The sequence below is a fragment of the Ailuropoda melanoleuca genome, chromosome 7 (assembly GCF_002007445.2).
Source record: "Ailuropoda melanoleuca isolate Jingjing chromosome 7, ASM200744v2, whole genome shotgun sequence".
Lineage (NCBI taxonomy): Eukaryota > Metazoa > Chordata > Mammalia > Carnivora > Ursidae > Ailuropoda > Ailuropoda melanoleuca.
The window spans coordinates 129,063,930-129,081,938 of NC_048224.1; the positions used below are offsets into that span (position 1 = coordinate 129,063,930).

At 40.5% G+C, this 18,009-nt stretch overlaps 1 protein-coding gene across 27 annotated transcripts in view; it reads right to left on the reverse strand.

Annotated features, from left to right (window-relative positions):
* DOCK9 (dedicator of cytokinesis 9) overlaps positions 1–18,009 on the reverse strand; it is a 271,968-nt gene that overhangs the window by 117,767 nt on the left and 136,192 nt on the right. For all 27 annotated transcript variants that reach the window (XM_034665402.1, XM_034665417.1, XM_034665414.1 and 24 more), the window contains exons 3-7: positions 10,138–10,227; positions 6,080–6,162; positions 3,991–4,060; positions 1,761–1,856; positions 665–799 (exon numbers count right to left, since the gene is read on the reverse strand). In XM_034665402.1, the coding sequence (XP_034521293.1) occupies positions 665–799; positions 1,761–1,856; positions 3,991–4,060; positions 6,080–6,162; positions 10,138–10,227 (474 nt within the window). The remainder of the gene's footprint in view (positions 1–664; positions 800–1,760; positions 1,857–3,990; positions 4,061–6,079; positions 6,163–10,137; positions 10,228–18,009) is intronic.

The window sequence follows — 18,009 nt, forward strand, 5'->3', positions numbered from 1 at the left end:
GCACTATGATATCAAAAATACCCAATATTGGCTGAATTCTTACCATGTACCAGCACTGCTCCACACTCTACATACATTAATTAATCCTCTCACTAACCATATTTGACAATTACCCCTATTTAACAAATGAGGAAACTGAGGGACAGAGAGGATCAATGATGTCTCCAAGGTTACGCAACTAGTAAGTGGTAGAACAGGGATTTGAACTCAGTCTGGATCTGAAACCCAGTCTTTTGACTACCCTGCTACTGGTACTATGATTGTAGTGAGAGGCTCAGAACTGTTCTGGATATTTCCAAATCAATTCATCCAGATCTCTCAGTGGACCCTATTAAGGAAACATGATCATTACACACATTTCACATATGAAAAAACTTTTGGTAACAGCCTGTCCAAGGTTACACAGCTGTCAAGCAGCTGAGCCATATCTCAAACACAGGAACTCGCATGCCAGGGCGCTAGGCCCACTACAATAGAACTCTGCTGGCTTTATGTGCCAGCTTCCACCATGAGGAAAAACAAGCCTTTACTCACCTGACAGTCAGCTAGTCTATTTCCACCCCAAATACTGCCACTCTTGGAAGTGTTTAGTTAAATCTGCTCATTCACAGATGGCACTCTTACAGATGAGAAAACTTGATGACAGAACCCTATTCATATTTACCTGAACCACGCCCATACAGGAATCCAGAAATATTGATCCTTTGGGTTCTTTGGAGATCTTTTCATCTTTATAAAAATTCAAATTGTAGGATCCATCACCGAGTTGAAGCAGGTGGAAAAACCGTCTTTTAAATGACTGAGAGAAGAATACACACACAGCTATTGTTTCAAAATGAAGAGTCACAATGTCTACCTATAACTCACAGCTGTATACATATGTAAAAACCACTTCTATTCTCTCCAAAACAAATCCAGTTCTGGCCAACGCCCCAGGTAATGGTGAGTTAAGACTCTCCATCACGTTTAATAATTTCAGTTCATTTAAAATCTGAGGCGGTGGTTCACTTAACATGCATGGGTCATTTTTCTCACCCACAGAATTTGATATTTTTACATAACCACCCAAAAGCAGTGCAATGAGTTCCAATTTGGGATGCAGCACAGAAGGATGGAAACTTTCTCAAATCCCCAGGGTTTCTTGCTCACACAGAACAGGAACTTTTCTCTGCCTCGTGACACTGAATGATTTTCCAGCCTCAGGATTATGATGATCAGCATTTCCCTTGAACTCTTTTTTATCTCCCTGTCCATCCTATCTCCCTTCCATTATTTCTCCTCTTTATTATTTATCCTGGTCTTTCTCTGGTTCTCCTTCTCTCCTGAATGGCTTTTTATACTAGTTTTGCTCTTCTCTTTGCAACCCCCTTCCAATTCAACAGTTTTCCCTTTAGACCTCAAGTTTTGCCTTTCCTAACCTTGTCACAGTAGGCATCCCCAAAGCGCTTAGACTTAGCCCCTGGGTGACGTGATCCTCTCTTGCAGTGGACACAGCGAAGAAAGCCCATGTCGGCAACTGCACCTTCACACCAGCCCAATGATGGTCTCATCATGCTGATGGTCGGAGGGTGAAGCAGGGGAAGTGGGGGGAAGGGGGATGGTACCAACGGGGGTCCATCACCAGGGAGGCATCTTACTAAACAGACAGTGTCACTTTTGTCAGGAAGAACAGCATACCCATTCATTTAGAGCATTATTCCCAAGACCTATAGCAGAGAGGGTTTAATGAGAGGGGAATGCAGGGTGATGGGCCGCCTTACCCTCATGGTCACGCTTATCGCACTGTTCATGTTGCCTTTGTACAGCCACCCATGCTTGGTGATCCCGCCCTTCTGAGAGCCGAGGGAGGCAGCATCCTAGGAGAGAAGGCAAACCACAGTCAAGCTCCCATTACTACTAATCTTACTGGCTGTGAGTCTGGTCAAAGGGAAAATCATTCCACTGGTGCCAGGTGGACCTATCCTGCCCCTTCCCTGGAGTCACCATCTGCCGCGAGTCACTTTGGAGTCTGTTTGGCAGTAAAAGAGAGGGAGAAGCCTAAATTCCTGAAAATGCTCTAGCCCATTAAAAGGCAAAGCTAGTTTCAGTCCAAATTTTTATTTTTAAGTGTTTAATGAGCCACAGAAAGTACATACCATACTTGACCGCTCAGGTTGTAAGGTCTTGCCTGGTTTCATGAAAAATGTTTTCAAATTATACTCCCCTATAATTGGAGGACAAAAGCAAATTCCTGGAAATCTTCCCAGAGGCTCGGTTCAGGGGAAGGTGAATGAAGAAAGGAAGGAAATGAGAGGCAACAGAGAAAGGAGGGATGAAAGAAAGGGATGGGGCAGCACCGCGGAAGGAAAGACAGACACGAAGGCACAGAGACAGCGGAGAGGAGAGGAGTCAGAAAAGTGCAGGGACATAGCCAGAAAAACAAAGAAACTCGCTGCTGCAGGTTCTGACTCCAGCTGTGGGCTCCAGTGTAGGGAGGTGAGCACGGGGCCGCCGGCTGCGCTGAAAATACGTCAGGCATACACTTGTACATCAGACGGACAGACAGATGACATGTGTCCACACACACATACACAGTGTGGCCAATCTGCCGCACCCTGGCCCAAGGCCCTCCACGCTCTCTCTCGTGTGGCTCCTTTGTGGCCTCCTCGCCCCTCTAAGGAAGTGTCCGCTGGACACATCAGTGCATTCAGTACGAAGAGAGGGCCACATGGAGTCACGTTACCTGACTCACACTTCCGAAGACTAGTCTCTAATAATGATCTTTCTTGCATAATCAAGTAAACAGTTGCAGAAAAACACATCTTATGTTCTGTTTTAGACCATTTCAATATTAATATTGGTGGTTTTATTGTTCTTATTATTGGCAATAAGAGAAATAACTTACCTGTCTAGGATTTTGCAGTTTGTTGTGGGTCCTTACGTGCATTATTTCAATTGGTTCTCCTCTTACTAATAATCAGCACCAAGTTTTTTTTTTAATATCTTTTTGTTTTGGATGACCACTTAACTCCTCCCAANGTTGTGGGTCCTTACGTGCATTATTTCAATTGGTTCTCCTCTTACTAATAATCAGCACCAAGTTTTTTTTTTTAATATCTTTTTGTTTTGGATGACCACTTAACTCCTCCCAAAATTATTTTAGAAGTGGTTTCTAAAATAATTTGCTACCATGGACATTTTAACATTCTTGAATGGCCGGTATTATGGTTTAGCTGACAATAAATAATTAAATAAATAAACCCTTCCCCCGCCCCCAACTCACAATGAGGCATCTAATGTTGAATAGCAGAGAATGAGAAATTCAGCAACAGGTTTCACTGACTTTTTATTAGGTTTCACTTGCTCAGTCACCTTAATGCCCAGCTCTCTTTATGCACTTCTCCAAGAGTAGGGGAAGTGGGCTTGTTTAAAGAAAAGACAGAAAAAGAAAAGCTTCTTAGTACCATGTGTTTCATTCAAAGCCATTACTGAAGAAAGAGCCATTTATTTTATTTTTTTAATGTTTTTTTTATTATATTACGTTAGTCACCATACAGTACATCCCTGGTTTCTGATGTAAAGTTCGGATGATTCATTAGTTGCGTGTAACACCCAGTGCACCATGCAATATGTGCCCTCCTTACTACCCATCACCAGCCTATCAAAAGTCTACTGGTGGCCAGTTTGTCTCAAGATATCCTGTTGAAAAACAACCTAAACTTAAGGTCTAAGTAATCTTGATATTTTTTAACAATGTAGCCAAATCTTATCCAGGCCTTTGAAAATGATCTCAGAACAAATAAACAAGACAGGAAGAACTTGTACCGCTAGGCAGTCAAGTTGAAAGGGAGAACTAACTTCAATCAATCCAACGATACATTTAAAAAAAAATTCTTCCCCTGTTTCAAGAAACATTCCAATTCCTCTTTTGGCTAAATGTTGGTAATTTTCCAACCAATCCTGCAAATCTGTAAACTAAATCAATTTTTAAATCTGCAAGTGATCACCTACCTCATCTTTGTCAACTTCTTCATCGACTTCATAGACATGAACTGGAAGTTTATCCAACTTGGCCACTTTGCTATAAAGAGAAAAAAAGAAATCTGTTTTATAATCCATGCGTTTCTTCCCCTATCAGAGGAACCAACATCTAACAAATCCAAAGCTGGCCCACTCAGCTGAAGAATAAAGACAATCAGCACTACTGCTCGGCAAAGTGGCCGACCCAAGAGTTAGAGAGCCCCTAAAAGCCAAGCAGAAGAGCTGGCATAGATATATTAAAAATGGGAAAGTGTAGAGGCGCCTGGGTGGTTCAGTTGGTTCAGTGTCCAACTCTTGATCTCAGCTCAGGTCTCAGATCTCAGGGTCATAAGTTCAAGCCCCATGTTGGACTCTGTGGAGCCTACTTAAAAAAAAAGAAAGGGGGAAAGTGTATTAATAAATAAAGACTTGGTAAAATAACTTTTTTTTAAAGATTTATTTTATTTATTTGAGAGAGAGAGAGGGCACAAGTGGGGGAAGGGGAAGAGGGAAAATCTAAAGCAGACTCTGTGCTGAGTGCAGGGCCCGACTTGGGGCTCAAACTCACAACCCTGAGATCATGACCTGAGCCAAAATCAAGAGTCAGATGCTTAACTGACTGAGCCACCCAGGCGCCACAGTAGAGTAACTTTTCAAATGAAATTTGTAAGAAAAAAGAGAAAATGGGGTTGTGGCCTTTAGAGTGGGAGGCACGGTCTCGACGATGACCATGTTAACAACAAAAGCAACAACAGTGGACAGCATTTACTAAACAGTATGTTCGAAGCACTGGGCTTCACGTGTATTATCTCCTTCAGTCCTTTAGATGGTGGGGGCTGGTGTCAAGACCATTTAATAGATGAGAAGACTGAGGCTCACAGAGGGCACAGTGAGCAGAGGATGCAGGCAAACAGAATCTATGTTCTTAATCACTGTTAGAAACCTCCCTCTCTTTCTTACCACACAACTGGAAAATTATTAATGCCAAGGTGAAATCAACCAGTGGTAAAAGTATCCCATCCAGTAAGTTCACTACATCTCACAGTCCAGTTCTGTGATAGCCAGGAGAATAGTATGAACCAGACTATCAGTTGGAGATAGGCTAATCCAATCAAATGGAAAGAACTTAAAAATCCCCAAGTAAGTATTGGGTAAATATAGAACAAAGGAGTATACGCATCTGGAGAAGATAATGCTGGAAGGGAGTGTTTTAAGCTGAGGTTCAAAAAGAGTCAATCTGGGAAGTTGGCTGAACACTCCTAAGGAGTGGCTGAACTACACAAAAAGGAAAAACAAACAGCTAGGTCCACTGAGAAGAGTTTCAACGGTTCAATTTCACAGATGCCACAAAACAGAGAAAAATGTATTAACAGGGTCTCCATTATAGGTAAAATTTTCATTGGCGAAGGTTACTTTGGAAATACAACCCATCACTATTTGATTTTGATTTTGATTTTCATAATCAGCTATACCTAAATTTACCAACTGCATCATTCAGGATGTACCATTTGGTAACATAACCTCTCAAGGCAAGACCTACCTACCCATGGTTCACTTTAATGACCACTAATCAATACAAACACACTTATTTTTGGTGTATTCAGAACGTGCTAATACTTTAAAGAAGGTAAAGATAATAGTCTGGGGAAATGTCTGGTCTTTGATTTACTTTTTTTTAACATAAAATTTATTCAGTATAAAATGCTTTTTATGTCTCTTCAATATATTCTTTCAAAGATAAAACACACTGTAGCATTTACATTTTCTTTGTCTTCTATTTCTCACAGAAAGTACTTTACCTGTTATGTTTTAACAGTGGTATCCTAAAAAGAACCACTGGCCATAACTAAGCCATCCATGTGTTTTTACCATTTACCAAGCCGAGAGTGCTAGGTTTGAATCCTATTATCAAATACCCTGGAAATAACAGCTATTCCATATACATATGAACCATCTAGAAATATTTTGTCCAATTACTCTGATCGCATATGAAGTTACATACCTCCCTAAGCATTTCAAGTGCAAAAAATTGTTGCCCATGTGTATAACCCCACCTTGTGTGGTCTGACCATTTACTCACTTTGGAAGCTGTCGAAATTCTCCTGAGTAATCTTCAAATTTATAGTTCACAAGATGCCAGTCAGAGTTATAGGTTTTGATGCACTATGGGGGGGGATAAAAAATAGAAGCATAAGATGAAAAGAAAAAAGATAATGTGATGGCTTTTGGAGAACGTTTGGGAAGGTTTATGAATGCACATCCACACAAACATCAAAAAAAAAAAAATGCTTTCACCTCCACCCTCTCGTGCCTGAAATTCTACCAACAGAGGTTCCTGTAAAGCTTAAAAAAATCACTAAAACATTACCCCTGGGAACGGGGTCACTTTAAGCTACCGTCATTCACTATCAGAGAGCAGATTTTACAAGGGGGCAAACTTCACCTCAGTTCTGCACTTGCATAACAAACAGTGCACTGCTTCTGCCTTCAAAGCCCTTGGTTCTTAAGAAGTCATGTGCCCTCGACTAGAATGAGAAAGTGGATGGAAAGTGCGAACCTAAAGACCCTGTCACGGTGTTTACTAATGTTACAACTTGCTCTGTTATGAAGTATACTATAAATCTGCCCTCGGTTTTTCCTTCCATTTGTAAGGACCATCGTGAGGTTATTAGGAGAAAAGATTCAGAGTCCAGTTCACAGTGGCATCGCAATGTCACCTTGTATGCATACCTATACGTGCGAACTAAAGTAGGGAGCTTTACCTTCTACCATGCGCCAACCTACCCGCTGCTGTAGCGCCCAGGGTTTGACCTGAAGCTACTTGGGGATCAACCTGCCCAAGGACACCGAGACCCTCCTCTGTCCCTGAAAGCCGGAAACAAATCTCCCATATGAAAATTACTCTCCTGTACTAAGAAGTAAAAACAATCCTTATCACCAGAGGTAGAGGCTTTAAAGTTGAGAAAGCTACAGAAATAAACCTCATCAGTTTTTTCTCATCTACTACCTCAGCCTTACAATTCCTTACTAATTAACGCTCCCAAACACCTGGCTTCTTTATCCTGTCAATTCCTTACAAATTTATTGTCTTTTTGTATAAAATGTATAAAAACTGCCTGCCTTGGGCATTTCTTGGGGTTTCAGTTTCATTATTGGACCTCCATATGCACATAATAAGATTTTGGGTTTTTTTCCCTCCTGTTAATATTTCTCATATCAATTTAATTCCTACACCAGCTGGAAGAAACCCTAGGGGAAAAAAGTAAGCTTCTATATCCCCTACATTGCATTAAACTATCTTACTACCCAACAGACTCAATGGACCAGCACGGTGTCTTTCACTCATCTACCCAGGATGATCCACTAAGTAGCGTGCAGACTCCAAAGATTATAAGGCCGCATCCGCCAGAACTTCAAATATGAATGAGTCAAAATCAATAGGGGAAGTGTTCAATTAAGTTACCATCAGCTAAAGTGATTTTCTGTACAGTCGGCTCTTGGCTACACGTATGTAAACTTGAGTGTGGAAAAACACTGAATGAGTGAGTGAAATAAGTAAGTGAAGAGGCAGTTCCATGTATTTACGTCTTACCTAGTTGACTTGACTCTGGCTGTAATCAACATCATGATCAACATCTCTGTTCTGCGTACTTCACTTCATCATTTAGATGGCCAACCTTATCAGTTTCACAGCTCATGCCCAAAGGCCTTCTGAAGCAAACTCCCCTCCACACCAAAGTCATGAATATAACTACAACGACAATATCGAGTGCCTCTCTCATGCCAGACTCTATGCTAAGCACTCTACAGGCAAGGTCGTGAAGGGTGGGCAGTGTAAGATTTTTGTTATCGTTTTGAAAGCAGAGAAGGGTTAGGAGGAGAGGTGGATGGGGGAGCTGAACAACTTTTCAATCTCTTTGCCAGGTAGTAATAAATGTTTTTAAATACTATTTCATTCTTGTAAATGCTTTCCTAAAATACCTTCAAAGCATTTTCACATTAAGAACATCGGACATTCACACTCAAAATTATATTCCAAACCAAGTGTGATTTCAGAATTACCTGCAGGTTTGGGTTTTCCCGCTATTCTCTCTAGGTCCCTTAGCCCAGCCAGGTCAGGTCTGACCAGGTGTGACACAGGCCTGTGCACGCGTTCCTATTCTCTGTTCAGCTTTCTGAACAAGCTTGGCAACTAAAATAGTACCACCAAAGTCTCCAGCAGGATGTTAAACCTACTCTGAAGTATGACACGTACCTGCCCAGCTAAATAATAAACAAATAAGCACACACTTGTATACAATCAGTGCATTTATGAATGCAACACCTGAGTGCCCAGATTCTTAACATCTTAGGTAAAATGGGTAAGAAAGATCATTACCATGTTTCAATATTTTACATTATAAGAAACTATAAGAAACAGAGTTAAGCAGTTAAACACAGGTAGCCAGAGAGTCATTCATTTAATATGCCCTTGTTGACAGTGCACAGCTAGCTTCTAAGGCTGAAGCACAGAATAAAGCGAGCAACCCCACCCCTCCGGGGATGTAGAAAAGTCTGGGAGATGAGGGGTTACATCAGAAATCAGCATCCAGAGAACTGTAACTCTAGAAAGACAGGGATCCCACTGGCTGATTCCATGACTGACCTTTCAAACTTGCGAAATTCAATAATATTTTGAAGTTAATGCTGAAAGGTTTTTGAAGTTGTTTTAAAAAGAAAGCCATTAGGTCATTCTCGGCTGGACCAGAGGATGGAGAGGAAGTGCTGTTTCACTCCACCCTAGTGGCAGGGTCCCAAGAGGCCTGAGTTCTGTTGGCTCTGGCAGCATAGCTCGAAGCTGTTACTGCTCAACAGGCGGTGACTGAATAACTGAATGGAGAGTCGTCCCTCCAAAATCGTATTTCTTAAGCAACTGGGAGAACTGAATTAGTGATCAATAAGTTGCTCCATGTTTTAAAATAGCAGGTCAACAAAATTCTTTCTGCAAAAGGCCAGATCGTAAGTACTTTCAGCTGTGAGGGTCACATGGTTGCTGCAGCAAACCCTCAACTCTGAGTTATAATGTGAAAATAGTCACAGTAACGAAGGCGAAGGCGTGTGGCTGTGCTGCAATAAAACTTTATTTACAAAAACAGCCTGCAGGCCACATGTTGCCTGTGGGTCCGTCACAGTTTGTCTGCGTCCTGCTTTAAAATAAACATTTAAGACTATATAAACATATCTGGCTCTCTTTGTCTGGAATTAATTTTACTAATATCGTAGCAAGGAAGAAAGACAAGAAGTTCTTTTCAGAAGGATGAAAGATCATTACTTTTACAATTTTAAACACATATTTAATTTTTCAAAAATCTCAGTGCAAACTAAATATTGTGACTATGATCTTGTCATTTTAATTGGTCTTCACTTTTAAAAGCATAACTTCCCTGGGGTGGGCAAACTTACTGATGGGCATACGTATCATCTAAAAAGCAACTAGAAAAATAGGGATAAAAATGCCTTATTTTTAAATGAAAGAACACTTCAAGAAACAAAATTAAAAGACCTAATTAGTTCATGTTATCTAAAAACACCTGGAAGAAGAAACAAACACCCCAAGGCCGGGGCGGGGTGGGGGGAGCAGTCTAATTGCAGTAACTTCTCTCTCCTCTTTGACAAGATAATCATCATTTGTTCAAACAAGAGTGACAATAATCGTACATTGATCAGAGATAGTGAGGCCCCGCTCATTATCATCTGGCACTTCATGAATATTGAACTAGTCTTGAAAATAAGTTAACGTGTATAAACAAATAAATGAAGTAAACAAATACATAAATGTATGCTAAGTCTCAGCTGAAAATAATCTCAATATCAAAGCCTCCACCAAAGATTCCCAGTGAGTTCATAAGAGTTACCCCTATGCTACACCTGTAAGTTCTGTAGAATTCATGTTTTAAACAGCCATCAGAAATGACCCATTGACATTTCTAAGCTTCAGACTCTGAAAACCCCATATTATTCTCCTGTTTTAACTTCCACTATAAAAGTGTAATTACATCTTTGACACTTTCTTGAAAATATTGAAGTTTAAAGAAGGGGGCGTGTTAGCAAAAAATGGCTTTAAAATAACGTGTAAATTAATGTAGAAAAGCACATTACCTCCGTAACAAATAAGCTCTGTGCTTCCTCTTGCGCGTCTGCGGGAACCGTGGAGCACATGTACCGGCCCTGTCGCCTCAGAGTGGCTGTCTGTGGAGGAAAGCAGAGGGTTTGGTTACTCCGAGATGGAAAGGTGCCAGCCAGCCTCGGGGTGCAGTGGGGCCTCACAGGGACACAGTCACTTCGGTTTCTGCCAGCCCTCTGCTTCTTCCTCCTTGGGTCATGCACAACAGATCCCTTTGGGCACCAGTAAGTTCAAAGTCGTGTGCGCGGCAATGGTTCCTCCTCCTTTCTGGGTCAGGGGCCCCGTGACCCCTCCAGGGAGCCCTTCTGCTCCCCCCCCCAACCCCGGGCAGGGTAGGAGCCGCTTTCAGAATCCCTAACACTCGGCAACCCCAAGTGCTTGCTCTAGTTCAACTTCGTTGCCTTGTACTTGTCTTAACTGCCTTTTTCTAGTGTAAAACAGACATATCATTAAATTTACCATTTTAACCCTTTTAAGATTTTTTTTAAGTAAACTCTGCACCCAACATGGGCTCAAACTCATGACCCTGAGATCAAGAGTCACGAGCTCCACCAACTGAGCCAGAAAGGCGCCCCACTTTAACCACGTTTAAGTGTAGCGTTCAGTGGTATTAAGTACATTCACACTGCTGTGCAACCCTCATCTTCTTTTTTTCAACTTTTATTGAGAAATAATTGATATACATCACTGTGTAAGTTTAAGGCATACAGCATAATGGTTGTTTTACATCTATTGTGAAATGAGGACTACAACAGGTTCGGCTAACGTTCATTGTCCCATATAAATAAAGTAAAAAGAAAAGGGAAAGGGAAAAAGAACTTTCTCCTTGTGATCCTTGAAATCTCCTAGGATTTACTGTCTTAAGAACTTTCCCATATATCATTCAGCCATATTCACAGTAGTCATCATGCGGTACATCACACCCCTAGTGCTTATTTATCTTACAACTGGAAGTTTGGACCTTCTGACCCCCATTCTCCAATTCTTCCTCCCCCTACCCTCCACCTCTGGTAACCACAAGTCTGATCTCTTTTTCTTTTTATTTTTTTATTTTTTTTTATTTTTTAAAGATTTTATTATTTATTCAACAGAGATAGAGACAGCCAGCGAGAGAGGGAACACAAGCAGGGAGTGGGAGAGGAAGAAGCAGGCTCATAGCAGAGGAGCCTGACGTGGGGCCTCGATCCCATAACGCCGGGATCACGCCCTGAGCCGAAGGCAGACGCTTAACCGCTGTGCCACCCAGGCGCCCCCTGATCTCTTTTTCTATGACTTCTGTCTTGTTTTGTTTTATTCCACATATAAGTGAGATCACACAGTAGTTATCTTTCTCTGTCCGGCTTATTTCACTTAGCAAAATGCCGGCAAGGTCCATCATGTTGTTGCAAATGGTAGAATTTCCTCATTTCTAATGGCTTAATATTATTCTGTTGTAAATATATACCACAACTTCTTTATCCATTCATCTATCAATGGACACTTAAGTTGTTTCCATGTCTTGGCTACTGTAAATAATACTGCTATAAACACTGAAGTGTGGATATCTTTTTGAATTAATGTTTTCATTTCCTTTGGATATAGTCCCAGAGATGGGATTACTGGGGGTCATACAGTAGTTCTACTTTTAATTCTTTCAGGATCCTCCATACTCTTTTCCATAGTGACTTTACTAAATTACAATCCTACCAACAATGCACAAGGGTTCCCTTTCCTCCACATCCATGACAGCATCTATTATCGCTTGTCTTTTTTTTTTCTTTCTTAACATGTTACGCCAATAGCTTTATTTACTTATTTTTGTTCTCTCTTATCTTTTGGATGACACCCATTCTAGCAGACACGAGGTGATATCTTATTGTGATTCTAATTTGCCTTTCCCTAATGATTAGTGATGTTGAACTTATTTTCATGTACTTGTTGGCTTTTTGTACACCTTCTTTGGAAAAAATGTCTGCTCCTGTCCTTTGTCCTTTTCAATGTGGGTTATTTGTTTTTTTGCTATTGAGTTGCATGAGTTCTTCATGTATTTTGGATATTAACCCCTGGATATATGGTTTGCAAATATTTTTTCCCATTCAATAGGTTGTCTCTTCTTCACTTTATTGATGGTTTCTTTTGCTTTGCTGAAGCTTTTCAGTCTAGTGTGGTCACACTTGTTTACTTTTTATTTTGTTGCTTTTCAAAGTATCATACCCTCCCTCCCAAATCATTACCAAGACTCATGTTAAGGAGCTTTATTCCAATGTTTTCTTCTTGGAGTTTCATGATTTCAGGTCTTACATATAAGTCTTTAATCCATTTTGAGTTCATTTCGTGAGTAGTGTAAGACATGGGTCCAGCTTCATTCTTTCACATGGGAACAGCCAATTACCCCAGCACCATTTATTGTCTCTTCTCCATTCAGTATTCTTGGCTCCCTTGTCAAATTAGTTGTATACGCTTGGGTTTATTTGGGGCTCTAGATTCTGTTCCATCAGCCTATGCGTCTGTTTTTATGCTGGTACCATAGTATTTTGATGACTACAGCTTTATAAGTAGAGCTTGAAACAGGGTGTGTGATGCCTTCTGCTTCGTTCTTCTTTCTCAGGATTTCTTTGGCTCCTTGGGGTCTTCTGGGACTCCATATAAGTTTTGGGAGTGTTTTTTCTACTTCACATTCATCTCTTAGTTGCCTTTTGTCTCCGTTCTTGTTCACTGCCACATCCCCAGTGCCTAACCAGCCCAGTAACCAGACAAGCAGAAGATGCTCCAACAATAGCTGTTGAATAGATCTATGAACTGTGAATGCTACCACCCCTCCTTAACATTAGAACTGTTCTCATGTTTCAAAAGGATTAATACTTATTTTAAATAATAAAATGCCTCATGACTTTAGGCAGTAGCACATCCACCCTAATTAAGGTTATTTGGGAGGTACTGTTTTGTCAATATGGGGAAACTGAACCTCAGGCTTCAGAAAGAAATGTTCTAGATTTTTTCTCCCGAGGACTGTAATCCTTGGATACTATTAACAGATCATAGTTACAAAAACAGCATACATGAAAACATTTTGCTAAGAGAATCTACCCTGTCCTAGCTCTTCATGGCTACTTTAGCTGGGATCTCCCAGCATTTGTCCCAAATGTTTTTCTTCTTCCTTTGGTTGGAGGAAACTTAAGGCCAAATCTGTGATCCCTCCCCTCCAGCACAGGCAGAAAACTTCACAGCATATATTTTATATATAATTTAATTTTATTTCCTGCCCCTGTTTTCTCAATGTTGTGCTTCCTTCACCTATTTTACTGATTTTTGCCCAGTGCCAATCTTTGAAAGTAATCTTAAACCCTGTTTTTAGAATAAATCCACTTATTCTGAAGGAAGGGAAAGAAGGAACTCCATTCTCCACTGAAGTCCTTCATGGGTGAATTACTAATTCATTCAGCCTCTAAAAGGTCTTTGTAGCCCTTGCTCTTGGTTTCTTTACAAATATCACAAATGGTGACCCTTATTTCTCACCTCTTCCCATGAAATACCATAGAGGTATGTGACAACAAGCACTGAAGAGGCATAATCTATTTAAAAAGTTTCCAAGTAACAAGTGACTCTAAGAGGTTGTCAAAATTACTAAAAATCAGAAATAATATAAGAAAAGGGGAATTGTTCAAGAAACTGTGTATGCTTCAAAGAAGGATTCACTCTACAGCCCTATCCATCTTGATGTATTTGGGTCTACCAAGATTTTTGAAACTAATTATTATACTTTCGAAATGTTCAGGAAATGCTCAGGTCAAGAAATGAGACTATTAGAGGCATTTACAGCCCATTTCCCATAACAGCACTAGTCAAAAGAAAAAATTTACTACAACATTCTCCCCGTAGAATTACCAACTCAAGAAACTTTAATTATGTGACACTTTTCCAAATGCCTCTAAGGTAAGAGAAATAGGATATGGATCTTTCTGATTCTTGCATATCAGAGTGCCATTATTCTCTCACTGTATAAAGAAAACAACTTTAATCATTCTAGAGAGACCCGACCTTTAACAGATAAGAGAGCACTGGGCATAATTAAACCAATTGTCTGTGTGTTTATTTACTACCCACCAGTACCAGAGTACTAGGTTTGAGTCCATTACCGATCAACTACTAGCTCTGATTTTGACAAAGCTTAGTTTTCTGACAAGAGCCCTTTGCTCCCTCAGAGACTTCATCCAAATAAATTTAATGCATTTCTTAAAAACTATTCACTTAACTGAGACATACTTCTGTAGTACATATCTAGCTTAAATGTTATTTTTATGTCTATTTCTTATTGTATATAAAATTGGATGTTTTAGATGATCTCTTTTAGATAGATGGCTTCTATCCTTCCCTATACATGCATGCTGTTCCTCACACCAAAAGGTAGAGACGGTTTCCCTCTCCTTGAATCTAGGCTGGCTTTGACCAATCCAATGAAGTGGAAGTGGCATTCTGCCAGTCCAAACTTAGCAAACTCGTAGCTCTGTTCTTCCTTCCTGGAAGACAACCACCACATTAAAAGTTCTACTACCTGAGACCACCATGCTGTGAGTAAGGCCAAACTAGCCATATGGAAAGGCCAGATATAGAAAGATGCCCCGTCAGCCCACAGCTGGTTCTAGCCAAACTGGTAGAGGTACCACGATATACGTGAGGAAGCATTCCAGACCCTGCGGATAGCAAGTCAAGCAGAACTACCTAACTGAGCCTTGATCAGATTTCAGAATTGTGAGAAATGATAAATTATTGCCCTAAATTACTAGGCTTTGGAGTGGTTTGTTACCAGAAATAAATAACTGTAACAGTTAAGAGATTAGGACCATGTCCTAATTAACGTACTGAAGAATACTGCTGTTTTCATGAAAATGTTTTCAAATACTAATCACAATATAGAGTTAGGACAGAAGCATCAAGGGGACACACTAAGCTGCAATCTGGTTTCCACATTCACCTTTCCTAGGACATTTGTCAGTGTCCGAAGAGTGGACAAGTAAGATAGAGAAAGATGTCTGTTGGACTTTAGGAGTGAATATCAATGGCTTCTCTTCCCCCAAAACATTGTACTGATCATTTTAGGGCTCAGCATAAGTACCATTTCATCCATCTATCCATCCATCCATCCTTTACTGAGTCACTACTTACTACCACCAGACACAGAACTAGCAGCTGGAGACACCAAGTATGATAAAGTGTACTTGCTGTACCTATAAAGCTTATAGTCTGATGACAGAGGAAGAGGAGGAAATAAAGTATTAGAGTGCTATGAGTACACAGAAGCACACACTGATATGAAAGGAAAGAGGAAGGGAATCTAAACCCAACAGGGAGGAGAAAAGGACATCAAGAAGATTGTATGGGATAGTACAAGTTGTATTCAGTACAAAGGGGGCAGAAACTTGAGAGTTAAAAGAGCAGAATCAAAACATAATGAATTAGATTAGCTCTTTGGACACACAAAAGAGACCCATTAAATCCTGGAACTACAAATACATCCTATGCCCAAGGAAAAACTGCCCAGAACTCTAATTAAACTTGAATTAAAAAACACTGAAGAATGAGAAACCCCACCAACCTATAGCCTAATCAATGGTTTTAACTCATCTGGGGAAAGAATGAGCCAACAGAAAGAACAGGTCTTGCATACGCAGAGCAATTTCGTCAGTGTCTTTATCCCCACTTAAAAGGAAAGGTTGGAATTTATTGGCTGGGCCACTGGGGCACCATTAACATTGGACTTGGCACCAATGAGGAGCCACCACTTGATGTCCTCAGGTCCCAAGGTCTTCCCACTCCTTGCTGAGTCCAGCCTCACCAATTCACTTGTTTATAATGTGATTCCCATTTAGACTTTGCTAAAGAGAGAGAGCTGACACAGCCAATGAATGTATTCTGATCTGCTTATTAATTCTAATTCTCAAGGCTCATTATTAAATGGCATTTGGTTAGTTCTCTTGTGGGGTTGTCTGCTACAAGTCAGTTCTCGGAGCCCAAAACAACTCTGGTTGCACTGAACAAATTCAGTTTCTGGACTTGCAAAGCTAAGATCTTATCCCAGACCTTATAAACCATGGCCCATGAGGCCCTGTCTGATAGCAGCTCGTCATTCTGTGACTCCATTATCCAAAACTATCTTGCAGGCACACATCCCACTTTCTCCTATCACACCGTAGACTCCTCTGAGAGCAGGAGACATAGCCTCCTATCTGTATCTCTGTGCTAAGTACTCAATAAATGTTTCAAGAATGAATGAATAAAACAGTCAATGGAGATAGAAAAAGGACTCTACCAATAATCATCCATTACTTGTAAATAATTTTTTTCTGTTATTACAAATTGTTCTCTGGTCCATTATGAAAACTGAAGTCTTCCCTTGAAGACTACAGCATGAGTGAAGGCTCTATTTTAATTTCTCCATAGATTTGTTTATTAAAAGTCTTATTTGGGTAATAGTCTACTGTATGCCAAATCGATTCACATTGAATTTTTGCAGTTTTATTTATCTGGCTTGTAACAGAGTCCCAATCAATACTTGGAGATTTATACTCAGTGAACACTAAAGCCCTCCTCAAAAGTGGACTTAATTTTCTTTCATGGTTGTGATATTCTCTTCTATTTTTCTATCAGTTAAAATCATACTCCTGCTAAAAAAATGGGTCTGTATCCACTTTATATAAATCTACATCAAGGTGGACATTCAAAGAATATCAGTCCCATTCCTATGTTTGGAAATAAATTATTTCCATTCTACTAAGAAAAGTTTAGCAGCAGCATTCTCTAAGTAGCTTTCCACACTTGGAAAGGGGGAGGGAAGAAACATTTCACACTGTGAAGTGTGATAAAATCTGCAACTTAAATATAAATGCAGCTAGCATCTCCAGCAATCACTCTGAATAGAAATCTCATAGTCCAAAGCACGATTTAAAAATAAAAGCCCTAGGGGCGACTGGGTGGCTCAGTTCGTTGATGATCTGACTCTTCATTTTGACTCAGGTCATGATCTCTGGGTCGTGAGATCCAGCCCCACGTCCAGCTCCGCACTCAATGCAGGGTCCGCTTGTCCCTCTCCCTCTGTTCCCCTCCCCACTCTCTCTCTGTCTCTCTCGCTCTCAAATAAATAAATAACATCTTTTTAAAAAAATAAAAATAAAAGCCCTCTTCTAGCTACTACAATAGTCTAAATTATTTTCAGTCAGTTACTGTTACTTAGGTTAAATGCTGGTAGTTTTTGACACAAGAGATCCTTAATTACCTTGGCCAAGTATGGACAGGAGTCTTACAAGGAATTCCAAAAAATGTCAGGAGTTACTGAAAAGAAAAATTTAGAACTGCTACAGGAAGAGAAAGGGGTGAAGTCCTCGCCCAAAGTGCTCAGAAGATGATCCAAGGAGTACATGTGAGAGCCCAGGTCAATCTTCAGGAGACCTTTTTTCTTTTTTTTTTTTTTAATGCAATGAGTTGAAGGAGTTCAGAGTTGCCCCCAGACCTGAATAGAAACAGCAGAACTTGTAAGTATCTCCAAGTCTAATCTGGAAGGACAAATTTCAAATAGATGCTCTTTTATTTTAAAAACTTTTTTCTTTCTTGGTTGAAATGACTCCCCCCAAAGACTGGGGTCACTTCAATGGCTATGAGCCATAGCCCAGGGTGCTTGGCCCAGGCAGGGCTGTGGGGTCACCTGAAGGGACAGACAGACGTACTATACAGCAGGTCTCCTCATCTGGGACAGCCCTGGGGCTTCCTGGCACTTCCTGACCCTCTTCTTTATCACTCACAGCTGTTCCCCTGATGGCCTGCTACAACCCTGGTCTTCATCTTCAACTTGGAATCTCTCTCTACGAATGGAATTC